Below are 19,966 nucleotides of genomic sequence, written 5' to 3' on the forward strand. Positions count from 1 at the left end.
AGCTCATCAAATTGGAATGCAAGTTAACCACATTAGGCCGAATGTATACAACCAAACACAACAAAATACATCATTCTAGCCAACAATAGCAAAACACAAGCAGCCAAAGTTGAGGTTAGTTGTTGCTCTAATTCCGTCTGGCTTTCTGGGCAACAAACAACATGGCCCAAAGGTTGTACTAGCGCTTCCAGGATCTACTGGGTCACTCATGCAAGGGGGCAAAAATCGATGCAAGGAACCAATCATGCCCTTAGCTCCGGTACTTATATTATTAGTTTTTCAAAAGAAGACCTATATCTATTGTATACGTTTATAAAAATACAAATCACCTCAAACATAATAAAAATTACATCGAGTTCACTGAACCATAGAATAGAACGACCACTAACAGCATCAAAACAAGCCAGCGACATGTCGCTCCCCTATCAAAGTTGGCTAGACCATGTCGATGATGGCTGAAAAGTCATGATCGTGCCCCAAGGACTAGTGCTCAAAACATGCATTTGCCCTCACTGAACTCTTGAACGTTCCGAAGTGCTTGACGTAAATATCGCTACCATGCATGCACGTCATTAAAACTCTAATCTCGAAGCCCAAAGACTCCATCCCGGTGGACGAACTAGAAAAAGATCAGAGCCCGAAAGACTGACTTGCCTTGAAGAGGAACCCCACTCATGCGAGGATATTTTTTTAACCTAAACTACTAACCAAAACCAAGGCATCGATATTCTCCTCCTTGCCCCATACATGCTGTAGGTGAATCCATAGACTCACTGACGGAGCCTGAAGAGGTCGGTTGTCGTAGACACCGCAAAAGCAAAGTGGAAAGATGCGTACCCTTTTTGCGGGGAAAGGGAATTTTATTCCATAATGAGAGAGTTAAAGTCGAGAGGAAAAAGATCCTCAATACATGGTGGACCTAGGTACAACCACATAGCCGCGGTACACTCTAAACGACTATAATTTGTCAAACGGTCAGCAACTCTATTTTGATCCCTAGATAACTGCTAGGGAATAAACTCCCTGTATTTCATCAACTTCTTAATTTCAGCCACCAGATGTCCATATGCAGAACAAACTAGTCCATCTCTTGTAAGACTAGACAAAGCTCCACTTGAATCAGATTGGACAATGACCGAAAGGTTACAATGTTATAAAGCAAGTGCCATTCCTTGCATGATTGCATGTAACTCCGCTTCCCGTGCATTGTTGCAATTGAAATAAATCGATATGCAGCAAAAATAACTGATCCATTGTGATGTCGAAGAATCATCCCTGCCGTCGTTGCACCAGACTCCCCTGAAAAGGACCCGTCCACTGACAGAGCAATGTAATCACGAGGAGGAGGCAGCCAAAGCTTAGGAGTCGCGGCCACTCTTACTTAGGCAAAGTCCAATCAGCAACCGGCATTTTACCCTTAATAATTTCCTCTATGCTATACCTACTAGCATCTTCAATAGACTTCATCTAACTCTCCAAAAAGTCCACCGTAGCAGGCACCGGGAACCTCTCACTACTAGGAAAAGGCCTACTAGTGGCGCACCTGTTTTGCCTACTAATGGTGCACTACAGGTGCGCCACTAGTATCACGCCATTAGTATTTTTTACTAATGGCGCACTTGTGGTGCGCCATTAGTATCTGGTATACTAGTGGCGCACCATGCAGTGCGCCATTAGTATAGCCCACGGTGCGCCATTAGTATGCCTCCCATGGGGCCATATTTACCCATGTGCTTTGGCATACTAATGGCGCACTAGTGGATGATGCGCCATTAGAGTCCTTTTTGCAGTGCGCCATTAGTGTGCTGAGTGGTGCGCCACTAGTATGAATATTAGGGATTTTTTTCTTTTCTAATATTTGCACAGGTTACAAAACATATTACTGCACATAATATAGAGAGCACAACATATAAACAGCAGATCCATCGAATACAATAAAAGATTAGTCTCCGAATACAACTCATCATATTAGTCTTCGAATTCAAAAGACCGAACAAAGATAGAAAATTACAAGTCTCGATACTGCAAGTAGCGAGTTTGTCGGAAGTAATAATAATCCTAACAAGTCCTACTAATCATCATCATACAACTTCTACTCGTTATTAATAACAAGTCATATGATCATCATCTTGATAGTCATCGAACCAACCCTACTTAATTGTTCTTAGCACATGATCATCAGTATTAGGCAGGACCTAAATACCCTATTTAAGGTAAAATAGCATAAAACAATATAGACCCTGACTCTCCATTATGGAGAATGGAGATCATTCTGTCTCCAATTCTTGCGCTTCGCTTCCTTTTGCTTCCAAGAACCTCCTTACGACTGTCCATACATTTTTTCCATCCTTTGATTTGCATGTCTCCACTTCTTTTAGAAATCTGGTATGGACAGTTGAGATTCGTAGGATGACCTGGCTGTATGTTCAAAACATTAAGGCTACGTTTCTGATACATCAAATGAGGTACACAATTCTCTGGGATTATCTGTTGAAAAACATAGTAATAACTTCATAGTTAGCAATGATGTACTAGTTTTAGAAGTATGCAAAAGATGCACGGATGTCATAATAGTAAAAAATCTTACCAGGGTATCTCCATGGTAGTTACTGTAGTTGAACAGATGCACTAGTGGCAAGTATTGACCATAATGTTGAGGAGTTTGATTGTAGACATTGTAATTCTCAATGTCAGTATAAAATCCGACCAGATGATTTTTCTCCTTGTAAGTTGTTAATTCGGAGCCATCGGTGTAGTGGGTTTTGTCTACCATCTCCCGCACATTCTTTGAACAATGAAAATAAGCTGTCAATGGAAATAAGCTGTCAACTATTTTGAAATAAACAATTTAAATTAGCTAATAACTATGTTTGAGAAACTCACATAGCGGTAGAATTGGAGGCGTATCAACAAGGACCCAAATGTGCATATTGTCTTGCTTGATTTTAGGATCACCAAGATCCATGGTGACAAGCATACCCTCATCAAAACCATACATCTTGCAAAATGCTTCCCAATTTTTGCAACCAAAATGGGGTACGCTCCCAGAATTATACAGATTTACTTCAAAATCCACATCGTGATGAGTCCTTAGGTGAATTTTCTTTGTTTCAGAAATTTCATGGTCTTCAAAATCCATCCTCTCCAAGACATAGCGTCTTGCATGTCATGGGATAAGCTATACTCGAATTGTAAAAGATGAAAATTACACGTTGAAATAGTTGAAGTCATGCTTAATTATGAAAATAACACTTGTCGTCGTTGTGTACCATTTCAACTTCGAAGGTCTCCTCGAGCTTAATGCTGAAGCGCTGATCATCGTCCAGGTGAGGCATGTCGCATAGACCTCGATCGTCGTGGCACCAGCCGCACTCCCCCGGGAGACTTTCGTCGTCCGATGACGACATATCCTACGTTCATAATTCAAAACTACATCATCTCTTGCGTTGGGTCCAATAAGATAATCCACAGTGTGGTGAAAACACGCCCTTCGAACTGGTTTAAGCTATTGGTGAATGGAGATGGTCTAAGATTTTTAGTAGTAAGAAGTGAAGTGGTAATTTTGAGAGCAAATGGTTAGGATGAGTGGTTCCTCTTTCCTGTTTAGCTTTACAATAGAATATTGTTAGTCATGCACACTTGTGCATTTTCAGCCAGGTCCAGTGGGGTTGGCCTAAAAACATTTCTTTCTTTAAGCCTGCTACATCCATCTCAAGTATTTATGGTCAAGGGTTAGCAGGGCCATCCAAATAGAATATGTGGTATGGGCTTTTTTAGTAGGTCATCCTACCAGATTAGGGTTTATCGATGACGAGCAACTGACATTAGTAATAACTATGAGTTTATATCACACTTCTATATGTATAACACAAGAGGCAGTTGATCCTACTTAATTAAGTACTAGATACCCCGGCCCATGCATTAGTCGCAAGTACCCCATATGCCCTATTTTTAGCAAAGTCATGCTAAAATTCACGGAAAATTTCAGCATGACCTTTGCTGAAAATAGGACATATGGAGTAACCGAATTTGCCGGAACGGAAGTTAATCGACATTCTGGCAAACTCAAGGGCCTCTCGGGGTACCTGCAAAATCATCATGACACGATTGGTCGGAGACAAAACCCAGCAAAGTTACTAACGTGTTTACAGAAATTGTTTTCTGTAAAAGATGATCATCATCTTTACAAGTCTTTCTCAATGTGATCACAGAAACAAAGCAGCACCACAATGTGCCTCTACTTTCATATGGATGAAAAGGCCACAGACCATATGGTCCTCTGCTTTCATATGGACAAAATAAAAGTTCACATATATAAATGGAAATGAAAAAGGATAGTAGGAAATGAAAAAGAATTATGCTCAAAGTGTTGGGGAACGTAGTAATTTCAAAAAAAAAATTCCTACGCACACGCAAGATCATGGTGATGCATAGCAACGAGGGGAGAGTATGATCTACGTACCCTTGTAGATTGCAACGGAAGCGTTGACACAACGAGGAGGAAGTAGTCGTACGTCTTCTTCCCGATCCGACCGATCCAAGCACCGTTACTCCGGTACCTCCGAGTTCTTAGCACACGTTCAGCTCGATGACGATCCTCGGGCTCCGATCCAGCAAAGCGTCGAGGAAGAGTTCCGTCAGCACGACGGCGTGATGACGATCTTGATGTTCTACCGACGCAGGGCTTCGCCTAAGCACTACAACGATATGACCGAGGTGGAATATGGTGGCAGGGGGCACCGCACACGGCTAAGGAACGATCTCAATGATCAATTGTGTGTCAAGAGGTGCCCCCTGCCCCCGTATATAAAGGGGCAAAGGGGGAGGGGTGCGGCAGCCATAGGAGGAGTCCTACTCCCGCCGGGAGTAGGACTCCCCTCCAATCCTATTCCAAATAGGACTCCCCAAGTGGGGAAAGAGAGAGGGGTTGGCCGGCCACCTTCCCTAGTCCTAATAGGACTAGGGGAAGGGGGGGAGGCGCGCACCCATGGGGCAGCCCTTTCACCTTTCCACCAAGGCCCATGTTGGCCCATTTGGCTCCCGGGGGGTTCCGGTAACCCTCCCGGTATTCCGGAAAAATCCCGATTTCACCCGGAACACTTCCGATGTCCAAACATAGGCTTCCAATATATCAATCTTTACGTCTCGACCATTTCGAGACTCCTCGTCATGTCCGTGATCACATCCGGGACTCCGAACAACCTTCGGTACATCAAAATGCATAAACTCATAATAACTGTCATCGTAACGTTAAGCGTGCGGACCCTACGGTTCGAGAACAATGTAGACATAACCGAGACACGTCTCCGGTCAATAACCAATAGCGGGACCTGGATGCCCATATTGGTTCCTACATATTCTACGAAGATCTTTATCGGTCAGACCGCATAACAACATACGTTGTTCCCTTTGTCATCGGTATGTTACTTGCCCGAGATTCGATCGTCGGTATCCAATACCTAGTTCAATCTCGTTACCGGCAAGTCTCTTTACTCGTTCCGTAATACATCATCTCACAACTAACTCATTAGTTGCAATGCTTGCAAGGCTTATGTGATGTGCATTACCGAGAGGGCCCAGAGATACCTCTCCGACAATCGGAGTGACAAATCCTAATCTCGAAATACGCCAACCCAACATCTACCTTTGGAGACACCTGTAATGCTCCTTTATAATCACCCAGTTACGTTGTGACGTTTGGTAGCACCCAAAGTGTTCCTCCGGCAAACGGGAGTTGCATAATCTCATAGTCATAGGAACATGTATAAGTCATGAAGGAAGCAATAGCAACATACTAAACGATCGGGTGCTAAGCTAATGGAATGGGTCATGTCAATCAGATCATTCAACTAATGATGTGACCTCGTTAATAAAATAACAACACTTTGTTCATGGTTAGGAAACATAACCATCTTTGATTAACGAGCTAGTCAAGTAGAGGCATACTAGTGACACTCTGTTTGTCTATGTATTCACACATGTATTATGTTTCCGATTAATACAATTCTATCATGAATAATAAACATTTATCATGAAATAAGGAAATAAATAATGACTTTATTATTGCCTCTAGGGCATATTTCCTTCAGTCTCCCACTTGCACTAGAGTCAATAATCTAGATCACATCACCATGTGATTAACATTGATAGTTCACATCATCATGTGATTAACACCCATAGTTCACATCGTTATGTGACCAACACCCAAAGGGTTTACTAGATTCAGTAATCTAGTTCACATCGCTATGTGATTAACACCCAAGGAGTACTAAGGTGTGATCATGTTTTGCTTGTGAGAGAATCTTAGTCAACGGGTCTGCCACATTCAGATCCGCATGTATTTTGCAAATTTCTATGTCAACAATGCTCTGCATGGAGCTACTCTAGCTAATTGCTCCCACTTTCAATATGTATCTAGACCGAGACTTAGAGTCATCTAGATTAGTGTCAAACTTGCATCGGCGTAACCCTTTACGACGAACCTTTTTTTTCACTTCCATAATCGAGAAACATATCCTTATTCCATTAAGGACAATTTTGACCGCTGTCCAGTGATCTACTCCTAGATCACTATTGTACTCCCTTGCCAAACTCAGTGGTAGGGCATAGAATAGAGCTGGTATACAGCATGGCATACTTTATAGAACCTATGACTGAGGCATAGGGAATGACTTTCATTCTCTTTCTATTTTCTGCCGTGGTCGGGCTTTGAGTCTTACTCAACTTCACACCTTGTAACACAGGCAAGAACTCTTTCTTTGACTGTTCCATTTTGAACTACTTCAAAATCTTGTCAAGGTATGTACTCATTGAAAAAAAACTTATCAAGCGTCTTGATCTATCTCTATAGATCTTGAAGCTCAATATGTAAGCAGCTTCACCGAGGTCTTTCTTTGAAAAACTCCTTTCAAACACTCCTTTATGCTTTACAGAATAATTCTACATTATTTCCGATCAACAATATGTCATTCACATATACTTATCAGAAATGTTGTAGTGCTCCCACTCACTTTCTTGTAAATACAGGCTTCACCGCAAGTCTGTATAAAACTATATGCTTTGATCAACTTATCAAAGCGTATATTCCAACTCCGAGATTCTTGCACCAGTCCATAGATGGATCGCTGGAGCTTGCATATTTAGTTAACACCTTTAGGATCGACAAAACCTTCTAGTTGCATCGTATACAACTCTTCTTTAGTAAATCCATTAAGGAATGCAGTTTTGTTTATCCATTTGCCAGATTTCATAAAATGCGGCAATTGCTAACATGATTCGGACAGACTTAAGCATAGATACGAGTGAGAAAAACTCATCGTAGTCAACACCTTGAACTTGTCGAAAACCTTTTGCGACAATTCTAGCTTTGTAGATAGTAACACTACTATCATCGTTGCATTCATTTGTGAATTGGTAAAACATTTATGAATGTGAAAAAATATCATCAAATTTGAAAAAATATTAAAAAGTTCAATCGGCGGCAGTGGTGGAGCGGGGGAGGGTGCGGTGGGTCGTCGGCGGCGGCGAAGCGGGGGAGGGTGCGGGGGGTGCTCGGCGGCGAGGGGGATATCGATCGAGATGGAGGGGGATCGAGATCGAGTGTCTTCATGAATATTCAATATTTTTTCATATTGAATATGAAAAAATATCATCAAATTTGAAAAAATATTCATGAATTCAAAAAGTGCCCATGAAATTTAAAAATATTCATGAGTTCAAAAAGTACCCATGAAATACAATCGAGAAATGAAGACTATGATTTAAATACAATCGATCTTAGCTAGCTATCTTTTCACAATCTTCTTGCCCTTCTTTTTCGCAAATGGAGTTTTTCTGTTGAACGGACATCCTTTAGGTAGGGTGGTCCTGCTTCTTCTTGTGGTGTATGGCACTTCATTGTCATCGTCATGTTCCATCTGCGGGTCGCCGTACTTTTCGAAGTCTTGCTCATTGGCGACTCCATCCATTCCGATGATCTTCCTTTTGCCTCTCCTCACGACAACACAACTGGGCTTTGACGGGTCGGTGATGAAGAAGCATTGGTCCACTTGGGAAGCCAGTACCCATGGCTCATTTTTCACGGTGACGTTTGCGCCCACGGTTTTGGATTTGACTTCGGGTATAACCATGGTGGTGAAATACCGGTCTTCTTTTAGGATGCTCTTGGCCCATCTAACACGGAACATCGGGACCTTCTCTCCAGCGTAGCTCAGCTCTGAGATCTCCTCGATCCTTCTGTAGTATCTATCCTTGTCGTTACCGGTGTAGGATTCCATCGTTACCCCGGAGTTCTGATAACCATCGCTCTTCATGTCCTTGTCCTCGGTGTAGAATGTGTAGCCGTTGATATCGTAAGCCTCATAGGTCATCAGGTTGTGCTCGGCGCCCTGTGACAAGGCGAATATGAGTTTTTCTTCCGCGGAAGAATCCTCATGTAAAGGGTACGACAGAAGCTTCTCCTTGAACCAACGCGTGAAACATGAGTTGTGCTCTTTGATTATATCTCCTTCCGTCCTCTGTTGGCCTCGGTCATTGTACGTCTTCTCAATAAAGGTTTTGTGCTCTACCACCCAAGGATCGACCACGTCTATGTGTTGTAGCGCGACTAGGTTTGCTCTTTCAAAGTCGGCGAGTCGACCCTCGAAGTCGACATGCATTTCACGGCGACCCTCGCGGTGACCCCATCCAGCGAGCCTGCCGAGATGCCTATTGACGGGCAGACCAACGGGGTTCTCGATGCCTAGATAATTCGTGTAGTAGGAGATGCACTCTTCGGTTAGAAAGCCCCTGGCTATGCTTCCCTCTGGACGTGACATGTTGCGAACATATCCTTTAATGACACCATTCATTCTTTCGAACGGCATCATGATGTGCAGGAATGTCGGCCCGAGTTGGATGATATCCTCCACGATATGGACCAGCAGATGCACCATAACGTCGAAGAATGCGGGAAGGAAGTACATCTCAAGCTCGCATAGTATCACCACGATCTCTTCATGTAGCCTTCTGAGTTGCCTCACGCCAACCGACTTCTGAGAGATGACGTCGAAAAAGTTGCATAGGCCAAATAGCGTTTCACGGACATGCGCATCTATGATTCCACGGATTGCAACTGGAAGTATCTGCGTCATCAACACGTGACAGTCGTGAGACTTCATCCCGCTGAACTTCTTCTTCGCTGGGTCTAGGTTTCTGCTTATCTTCCCCGCGTAACCGTAAGAAAGTTTTACTCCTATGAGGTAGGTGAAAAACTGCTCGATCTACTCCTGACTTAGAGTGAAGCACGTGGGAGGGTATTCATTTCCGGTCATCTTGGCCTTTTTACCTTTGCAACGAATTTCCATGTCCTTCAAGTCTGCCCTTGCTTTCGGCCCATCTTTGGTCCTCTTTGGCATGTTGAGCAGGGTACCAAGCAGACTCTCGCACATGTTCTTCGTGATATGCATGACATCAAGGCTGTGAGGCACACGATGGATCTTCTAGTACGGCAAGTCCCAGAAAACAGACCTCGTTTCCATACCTTCAGTAGCGGCTCTGGCGCCTTTCGCTTCTTTCCCGGCTCTGGCGCCTTTTGCTTCTTTCCCGACAGTGGGCAATCTTTCTAATTTTTCAACAGCTCGTCTATTTTCTCGCCGCTCCTCGTACGCGGGCGTCTTCGGGGTTCGGTTTCACCATCGAACAGATCCTTGCATTTTCTCCATGGGTCATCGCCGCGAAGCCACCTTCGATGTCTCATGAACACGGTTTTCGAAGACCCGGGATCTCTATCTAGCTGGCGGTACGTTGTGTCATCCATGCACCTGACGCATCCAGAAAATCCGTGGACCACCTACCCAGCAACATATCCGTAACCGAGATAGTCGTGCACCATCGTGAGTAGTGCGGCTCTCATAGGGAAATATTCTTTCTCTGCGGCGTCCCACATATTGGCTGGCGTTTTCCACAGTGTGTCTAGCTCCTCTTTCAGCAGCCCCAGATACAGATTGATGTCGTTCCCTGGTTGTTTTGGCCCTTCAATTAGCATACTCATGTGAATGTACTTCCTCTTCATGCACAACCAGGGGGGAAGGTTGTACATCCACACAAACACAGGCCAGGTGCTATGTGTGCTTCCCTAGCTGCCAAAGGGATTGACTTCATCGGTGCTCGCGCCAAGCACGATGTTGCTTGGATCGTCCCCAAATTCTGGGTGTTCGAAGTTCAACGCTTGCCACTGGCTCGCATCCTTAGGGTGACTCAGCATCTTGCCTTTTTTTATTTATCTCCAGATCATTTCCGTCATCTTCTCGCTTCTTCTCCTCCCTATCCGCGTGTCAACGCAGGAGCTTTGCTAGCTTAGGGTCCGCGAAATACCGCTGCAGACGAGGAGTGATCGGAAAGTACCACACCACTTTTCGAGGAGCTTTCTTCCTCTTCTTGTATCGAGTGACGCCGCACACCGGACATACGGTAGTCTCCGCGTGCTCGTCCCGATAAATGATGCAATTGTTCATGCACACATGGTATTTCACGTGCGGTAAATCCAGAGGACACACAATTTTCTTCGCCTCCTCGAAACTGGTCGGGCACTTGTTCCCCTTGGGAAGACGTTCGTGCCAGAATGACATGTTCTCGTCGAAGCATGCGTCGGTCATTTTGTGTTTTACCTTCATCTCCAGAGCCATGAGCGTTACTTTCAGGCGGGTATCCTCGGGCCTGCATCCTTCATACAATGGAGTAACTGCGTCTATCTCCAGTTGATCCAGCTTGGCTTTCTCTCGGGCAGCAGCTCTTGCGTTATCCGTCTGCTTGAGAAGCAGCTCTTGAATATGAGGGTCCTGCACCCAGCCTCCATCGTCGTCTGCTCCGGCATCTTCATCTTCATGATCATGCCCTTCGTCTTGATCTTCCTCATCATCATGTCCGGCATCTTCTACATGATGACTGTGTACAGCATCACCTCGTGATCATGTCCTGGAGATTCTTTGTCTTCTCGCCCGCCCTCGCCGCGGTGGTTGTCTTCCTCATTTCTTGCCCGGCCCCCATGGACGACTTCATAGTCATCTTCATCACATTGCCACCGATAGCCATCCATAAAACCACACAAGAGCAGGTGGTCCCGCACCTGCCCGGAATCCGGGTCCGCAATAAGGCTCTTCAGCTTGCATCTTCGACACGGACATCTTATCTCCGTCTTGTTTTTTGAAGCATCTCGGCCTTCGCGGAGTTCAAAAACCTATTCACGATGCCTTCGGTCATCGTGCGGACCATGGTCGCCTGTGGGGTAGAGTAAAACGATATTTTAGAACCAAGAAAAAATTTGGCATGATTTCCCTAAAAATAGGACCAGAAAGAATGCATAGTGCCAAAATTCTCGCCGAAACGGAAATGAATCAACATTTCGGCAAAATATTGGCAACTATCGCATTTCAAATACCGGTACCTGCAAACACAAACATATATGCAACACCACAAACATATGCAACACCACAAACATACATAGATCTAGTTAGGCCATAAAAAGTGCATGTGCACGTTGTTGGAGGGAGAAAAAAATAGATCTACAACATAAAGATAGCTTTCCCCTTACTTACTTATAAAAAAAGTAATTTAACCACTTAATTTGGATGAATCTATGGTGCAAATGAGATGAGGAGAAGGAGGCAGCCGAGACAAGTTTGGAGGAGGAGGTGGAGAGAATGAAGTGGGGAAAGTGAGTGTGTAGGTGTGGCTGTCCAAAATATCTAGCTGGTCTCAGGTTATTAATGGCGTACCACCCACAAATGCGCCATTAGTAACCCTGGTTACTAATGACACACTAGATTGTGATGCGCCATTAGTAGTTTTGCAAAAAAAATGATAGTAGTGGCGCACGTGGTGAGTGATGCGCCATTACTAGTTAAACTAGTAATGGCGCACTATTCCCTGGGCCCCATTAGTATTTTTGAAAAAAAAAATGTTAATAGTGGCGCACCATTGGTGTGGTGCGCCATTAGTGTGATAGACACTAATGACGCACCAGTACATGGTGCACCACTGCTATATAGTAGTGGCGCACTGCATGTCTGATGCGTCATTAGTGTTCATATTATCTATAGCCATTTTTCTAATAGTGTCTTTATCATAAGTAAGATCATACTTGCACCTACCGAAATCCCAATACGTGTTTTTTTGTTACGAGGACAGACGAGAGCTGATTGAGAGGAGTAAAATAATTCGTTCCGGTGCTCGGTCAAGAACGGATTCCCCGCCCCCGGTGTTCCTCTAGAAAGACAACACTACGGAGAGCAAAATACGTAGACTAGTCTGTGCAGCCGTCATGCATGGTAGACGCATCAAACTACGGTCGATGGTTGAACGTTGCTGCGGTTCCATTAGTACCAGCAGCAGCATCACGCTGGTTGTGGAAAGTGGCTCATTAACTCGGTTGGTTGCACTTGTACTGGACCAAGTGTGTGTCCATCACACGCGTGCTAGCATCACCACGAGCACTAAACTAGGAACGCAATTCCATCCGCTCGACCGCTCTGCATATAAGACGTTGACACAGGTCGCTGGAGTGGCATGCGTCAAGTTACTTACTCATCCTCTTGCTTCGCAGCTAAGTACTCACGAAAACAGTACTGTAGTAGAATTTCCCTGGATTTATCAGATAAGTCGTGTCAATGCAATGGCCCAAGACGAAGTCACAAAGGGCATGCATAAAAGGACAAGACCTGCTGTCGGTAAAGGGAGCACACATATGCATTTCATGAGAGGAAATAGCTCCACAGAAAGATGAGAGTGAATAATGTGAGTAGTTGGGAGCATATGCTTCCGGATGTACAGTAAATTTAAAATAAATAGTAATAAAATTTTAAATTTTTTCGCGTAGATGGTTATGTTAGTGTAACAAGCGTGCTTGACAATTTTCATGCGAAATGGAATAGCATTGCTTCGTTGGTGAAAAACAAAATTAAGTGTAACATTTGGAGGTTGTTTTTTGTTTGTTTGCACTTGTCAAAATGCTTAAGCTTTTCCCCTAAAAATTTGTAGGTATCATTTGAATGTGACAATGAACACACCAGTTTTATTTAAATGACATTTGCAAAATACATTGTGGCGCGCAGAAGCATATGCTCCCAAGAGCCAAACTGGATTTCCGGTGAATACTGGTCTATGATGTATGTTACTGAAAAAGGCATTTGTCTCCCCAAGCATACCATAACCATTACAACAAAAAGTAAAAAAGGACAAAGATACATGATACCGAACGAGCCACTGGCAAGCTCTGAATGCACCAAGAATAAGCTTGGGCATCAAGGCTCTGGGCGAATCAAGATCTTGTTACCGACATGACCAAGAAAAGGTAGCAGCCCGCTGCCGGAGAAAAATCATGCTCCGTCAACTCCCATGAGGCCAACCATAGTTGTTTCGCCGTCCTTGTATGTCTCTGAATAAGGCCCCCCTGCCCTCTAGTCTTGGATCGGAGGACACCAAGCCGCCGGTAGATAGAACCGCTCCCCTGAGCTCGTATGACCTGGACCAACATGTTGCCAGGGAGAGGATGACCGGCACGTCTACCTCACCTTGCAAAGCAACACCCTGTACATCGTCGCCGCCTCCAGCAAGGTTCAATGTCAACCGCAAGCAGCCGAGTAGGAGCATTTCTATAGCTCATAGCAATCAACCTCCAACTTCGAAGCCCCGACCATCACTCCACAGTCCCAAGGTGGCGCCTTCAAGAAGTAAAACGCTGCCAGAGCGTCGTTGCCATCCAATCCGGAGATTTTGGGTTTTCACCCGGGACTCGGAGGTGGAGGGAAAGGGTAAGATCTCGATGCCGCCTACAGGAAGGGGAACAATGCTTGGAGCGCCAACGGCATCATGGCCACTACAACCGACCAAGGGATTCTCCCAATCCGTAGCCCCCAACCCCTCCATTCCCAACTAGTCACCGGACCTGACCAAACGGAGGTCGCTGGCATCATGGGCCCACGAGGAAGGAAGAGGATCGAGGGAGGAGACCACCTTCTCTAGTTCAGCTCCAAGGACCGACAAAGAGGCCCCATGAACATTCTAGACTCGATACCAACCTGTAGCCCGTGGGCGCACCTTTGCATCAACGCCCTTCACCCGCCACTGGGTAGAATGCTCCATCCCACCTATCGCCTCTGCCACATCTTCGGGCGCTCCACATGCAACCCCCCACCACCATGGAGCCCTTCACAACACCGTCAGACACCGGCGCCGTCGCCACCGCCCAGCACAGCACCGTTGCGCCCTCTAGCAGCATAACGCCACCGCCCGACCTCACCAGGTTGCGCCGACCACCATCGGTAAGGGGAAGAGAGGCCCTGCCGGCACCGATACTGTCAGGGCATCGATCAACGCGAGCCGATAGGGGTGAGGGGAGGGAAGGAGGGGAATGGGAGAGCTAAGCCAACAGCTAGGGTTTCCCCTCTGAGTCGCTCGCAAGAGCGACACGAGAGGGGGGAGGGGATGATTTGTTGGGGGTGCTCCTTTACGATGTTATGTTCCCGTGGCTTTTTTGAACAAAAGAGTTGTAAATACCAACTAATCATATTGAAAAATGCTTTCGCCCTGCTTTATATTAAATCAACGGCCGACATCCATCCCGACGCAAACAACCACTACCACACCAACACAACACATACCTCAAGGCAAGATACAGGTACCAAAGATCAACCACCTCATCCCATAACTCCAAGTAGACAACAAATGGACTTTAATCAATACTATGGAGTCGACGAGGCCCTAACCTGTGAAAAGCCATCGCAAAAAGGTGAAGTTGAACGTACATGAACCATGAGTTCCAATGGGGTGCCTTCTAGAATATCATGACATCGGAGCGCTATCAAGATTTTCTCCTGGAGCACGACGAAGGACAAGGAGCAACAATGACAAACACTTCAAGAAGTGGACAATGTGCATGGACGCCGACTCTATCGTCCTGGTGTAGGATCTAGAAGTAGGTGTGTCTAGAGGGGGGGTGATTAGACACTTAGTGCTAAAGTTGCAATTTTTAATCTTTTTCGGTTTGAGTGGAGTTTTAGGCACAATTTCAACATACACAATACATATCAAGCAAGCATGCAAAGAGTATATGAGCAGCGGAATGTAAAGCATGCAACTTGCAAGAATGTAAGGGGAAGGGTTTGGAGAATTCAAACGTAATTGGAGACATGGATGTTTTTCCTGTGGTTCGGATAGGTGGTGCTATCCTACATCCACGTTGATGGAGACTTCAACCCACGAAGGGTAACGGTTGCGCGAGTCCACGGAGGGCTCCACCCACGGAGGGTCCACGAAGAAGCAACCACCCACGAAGGGTAACGGTTGCGCGAGTCCACGGAGGGCTCCACCCACGAAGGGTCCACGAAGAAGCAACCTTGTCTATCCCACCATGGCCATCGCCCACGAAGGACTTGCCTCACTAGCGGTAGATCTTCACTAAGTAGGCGATCTCCTTGCCCTTACAAACTCCTTGGTTCAACTTCACAATCTTGTCGGAGGCTCCCAAGTGACACCTAGCCAATCTAGGAGACATCACTCTCCAAGAAGTAACAAATGGTGTGTTGATGATGAACTCCTTGCTCTTGTGCTTCAAATGATAGTCTCCCCAACACTCAACTCTCTCTCACAGGATTTGGATTTGGTGGAAAGAAGATTTGAGTGGAAAGCAACTTGGGAAAGGCTAGAGATCAAGATTCATATGGTAGGAATGGAATATCTTGGCCTCAACACATGAGTAGGTGGTTCTTTCTCAGAACATATGAGTTGGAAGTGTAGATGTGTTCTGATGGCTCTCTCCACGAATGAAGAGGAGGTGGAGGGGTATATATAGCCTCCACACAAAATCCAACCATTACACACAATTTACCAATCTCGGTGGGACCGAATCAACAAACTCGGTCAGACCGAAATAGTAAACCTAGTGACCGTTAGAGATTTTTGGTGGGACTGACTGGATCAACTCGGTGGGACCGATGTGCTAGGGTTAGGGTAAATCCAAAACTCGGTTTGACCGATTACTCAAACTCGGTGGGACCGATTTGGCTAATAAGCGAAACAGAGAGTTGGCCAAGCAAACTCGGTGGGGCCGATTGCATATCTCGGTGGGACCAAAAATATTGCAATAGGTAACAGAGAGTTTGCAAGCCCATCTCGGTGAGACCGAGATCCCATCGGTGAGACCGAACTGATTAGAGTTTCTGGCAGTGGCTATGACAAGTGAAACTCGGTGGCGCCGGATAGAAAGAATCGGTAGGTCCGAGTTTGGCTTTGGGTTTAGGTCATATGAGGAAGTGGGAAAGTAGCTGAGGGTTTTGGAGCATATCATTAAGCACATGAAGCAAGAGGCTCATTAAGCAACACCTCATCCCTCCTTGATAGTATTGGCTTTTCCTATGGACTCAATGTGATCTTGGATCACTAAAATGTAAAATGAAGAGTCTTGAGCTTTAAGCTTTAGCCAATCCTTTGTCCTTAGCATCTTGGAGAACTTCCCACAACCTTTAGTCCATGCCACTCCATTGTTGAACTTATCTGAAACATACTAGATAGAAATGTTAGTCCAACAAGAGATATGTTGTCATTAATTACCAAAACCACCTAGGGAGCACTTGTGCTTTCACCTGGCGAAAGCTGGACAGGGTTTTCTCCCAGCAAGCACAATCCGCTTTCGACTAGGGTGCGATTACTCATGAAAACATATGCCGCACCACGTCATGGAATGTTAGGCACCATCCACCATGTCTCCCCAATGGACATGGTAGCTAGCTCGAAACTGAGCCGTCAGCTCAGCCCACGAGCACCACAACTCCCACCGCCAAGGCCGCCTCCCTGGAGACAAGGCACCCTAGAGCATCCATAGCCATGGGCGAAGCATCAATTGGCACACCCAGACCATCGACAGAGCCACAAACTATCAGCTTGTCCATATCGTCCAGGGACAGGAACAACTAGGCCAAGAAGAGGTGAAAGTGCGGGAGGGGACCTCGTCCACGACTGACACCCTCTTCACCGGCGATGGGTGGCATGACCTCATCGGATCCATCCAACCCTCCCACCACCTCTCCACACACAACCCCTGTGACGCCCCACCATGGCCCCATGCCTGATTCGATGTGGAAAGCTCCAGCCACCCGCCTACTGATGCGAGGTACGAACCAGCCACACCACAGTTGCCGCAGACGGACTCTAGGAGTGCCCACTTGAGCCGGCAACCGATGAGCCAATGTCAGTCCAACTGCCACCACGACGTTACCCGCCAAATCACCATGGTCATCACGATGTCGACATGTCAACAAACATCGTGAGAGGCCATCACTCGTTTTCATAGACCACCCCAGCAAACCAGACGGGGCCACTGCCACCATGCTGCGCCGCTAACCGTCCCCTAGGTTCCAGATCCAACGGATTTGGCTGGGATGCAGCCAACATGCTGATGCCCAAGTCATCGTCGCGCCACCACCAAACGCTCACGCAACCACGTCACTTCGTCCCTTGGTAGCGCAACGTCGTTGCTCAACCAACCGCCCAGTACCAGCCGCTGGGGAATGAGTGAAAGGGAAGAAAGACCCCACCACCGTCATCATTGGTCAGGCTCTCGACAACGGCAGAGGAGGAGGGAAGGAAGGGGAGAGAGGTTTGTTGGAGGTCACTCACGGGAGGGAGCCCCAACGACGCCTCTCAACAACGAACGGGGATGAGGGTAGGAAGAGGAGGGAGGTTTGTTGCCAAGCTAGGGTTTCCTCCCGGCCGGTCATAGGAGGGAGGCCCGACGACCCCTCTTGGTGGCAACGGGGAAGAAGGGAAGGAAGGAAATGGAGGTTTGGTGGCAAGCTAGAGTCCCATACCCCCCGTCGCTCATGGGATGAAAGGAAGGGGGGATTCCTGCCACCACAACTAATTTTGTACCATCTGCATCCATCAGTTTAATAAACTGTCATGATCAGCGATCAATTTTTGAACACAATACAAGCTGAGCGGCCCATATACACGCACATACACTCATCCTATAAACGCACGCACGCACATCCTACCCCTATGAATACCTCTGAGACATTAAGCCGACACAACATCTTGAGATTGACGGCCATCACATACGTCTCGTAGTATTAATACCCACGAAACGATATAAACCTGCATCATTCATTATGCAAGCTTAAAAGTGGAAATGCAAGGAATCCAAGGAAGATATCAGGTGCTACCGGCCCCTTAGGTGATACCGTGATATGGGCTTCTAAGAGCGTTTAGATCTCAGATTCGACGACTCCCAGAAGGTCTTGAACATTCTGCAAAAAAGTCATCCGAGAATCTCAAAATTACGCACATGTTCAACAACTCATCAGTTGCGGTCGAATATATTCGCGAAAAAAAAAGAGAGTTGCGGTCGAATTTGAGACCCGGTAGGCCTGATATTTCCCCAAGGAGTCCATCAACCAGACGCCGCCGACTGCGTGCGTCGGAGAGCCGGAGACCCAACCGTCTTCCTCCCTACGCATTAATAAGCCCTCGCCTTAAATCGCCCCTCCCAACCGTCTTCCTCCCCAGCTTTCCGACGGCATCCATCCCGGAACGGAAAACACCAACCTGCTTTCCACCTATAAAATCCGCCCTTCCCCACCCCAAATCCCACAACAGCAAACCAAATCCCCAAGACCAAAAAAGGCCCCAGCAACCCGAGCGCGTCGACCCCATCCACAACAGTTGAATCTGAGTTTACTTCCAGGAAAGATTTGAGTCGAGATGGCGCAGGCGATCGAGGCTCAGAGGGAGGGCGCGGAGGTGTACCACGGCGCGGCGCTGTGCGCGGAGAAGGCGGTGGAGCTGCTGGCGGAGACCAACATGCCGCTGGGCCTGCTGCCGCTGGCGGACATCGAGGAGGTGGGCTACAACCGCGCCACCGGCTTCGTCTGGCTGCGCCAGAAGAAGGCGCTCACGCACACCTTCAAGCAGATCGGGCGGCAGGTCTCGTACGGCACCGAGGTGACGGCCTTCGTCGAGGACCGCAAGATGAAGCGCATGACCGGGGTCAAGAGCAAGGAGCTCCTCATCTGGATCACCCTCTGCGACATGTACATCGACAAGGACGACCCCTCCAAGATCACCTTCAAGACGCCCACCGGGCTCGGGAGGACCTTCCCCGTCTCCGCCTTCGAGAAGGAGGACGGCGGCAAGGCCAAGGCCGCAGCCGGCGGCGGCAAGGAGGCCCTCGTGGCCAAGTAAGTGACGACGGCCGGCATACTACAGAGCTTGGATGAAAAGTACTCAAAAGTCCAACGTTAACTACGACTACTATTTGCTTTCACCTGTTTTAATAAACTACAGCACTATATATACTCTGCTCCGGTGTTCTGCCGAGGGTTGTATCGTTCATATGATCGTGCGATGATATGATCTTATAGTACTATACTGTGTGCTGTTCGCTGCATAATGGTGTGAACCTTTTTGTGGCAGTGTCACGAGGTGTACGTGACTACGTGTTCTCCGATTTTATTTTAGGCATGAAAAGCTTCTCTCCTTCTGCACAGACAAAGGGACGATTCTGGTCTCCTGCTATTTAATTCAAGTCACGTATAGCTAGATGACTATAGCTGTCAACCAATTTAATGCAGAGTGCTACTTTCCTCCTCAAAATAAATCAATTAAAGTAGAGATACGGCCGAGAATAGTACTTCCTTCGGTTTTATATACAGTTTGACTAAAACACATCTAGATGTTTTTTAGTTATGTCACATCTAAGTTATCCATCACACACTAAAGCTGCAAGATTCGTGCAAAAAAATATTTTTCTTCCCGCGTGCGTTCCATTGGTGTCCCCCTGTCACGCTCTTTTCTCGTGTCGTGGCTGTGGCCGTTTCCTGCATGTGCCCGGTGTGGGCTTGTGTTTACCTGGGCTGACTTTGTTTTCTTTAGATGATTGTGTCCTCTTGCTTCCTCGGGCCGTTGTCATGCTAGCAAAATTGTAGGCTCATGTATC

The 19,966-nt window shown here is 46.6% G+C and overlaps 1 protein-coding gene across 1 annotated transcript; it reads left to right on the plus strand.

The window, feature by feature from the left end:
* Positions 1 to 18,516: 18,516 nt before the first annotated feature.
* On the plus strand, positions 18,517 to 19,417 carry LOC125543220. The gene has a single exon (XM_048706490.1). It carries the CDS (start codon positions 18,733 to 18,735, stop codon positions 19,210 to 19,212), a length of 480 nt encoding a protein of 159 aa, XP_048562447.1. The 5' UTR covers positions 18,517 to 18,732; the 3' UTR covers positions 19,213 to 19,417.
* The last annotated feature ends 549 nt before the right edge of the window (positions 19,418 to 19,966 follow it).

This window comes from Triticum urartu, chromosome 3, assembly GCF_003073215.2.
Source record: "Triticum urartu cultivar G1812 chromosome 3, Tu2.1, whole genome shotgun sequence".
NCBI classification, from domain to species: domain Eukaryota; kingdom Viridiplantae; phylum Streptophyta; class Magnoliopsida; order Poales; family Poaceae; genus Triticum; species Triticum urartu.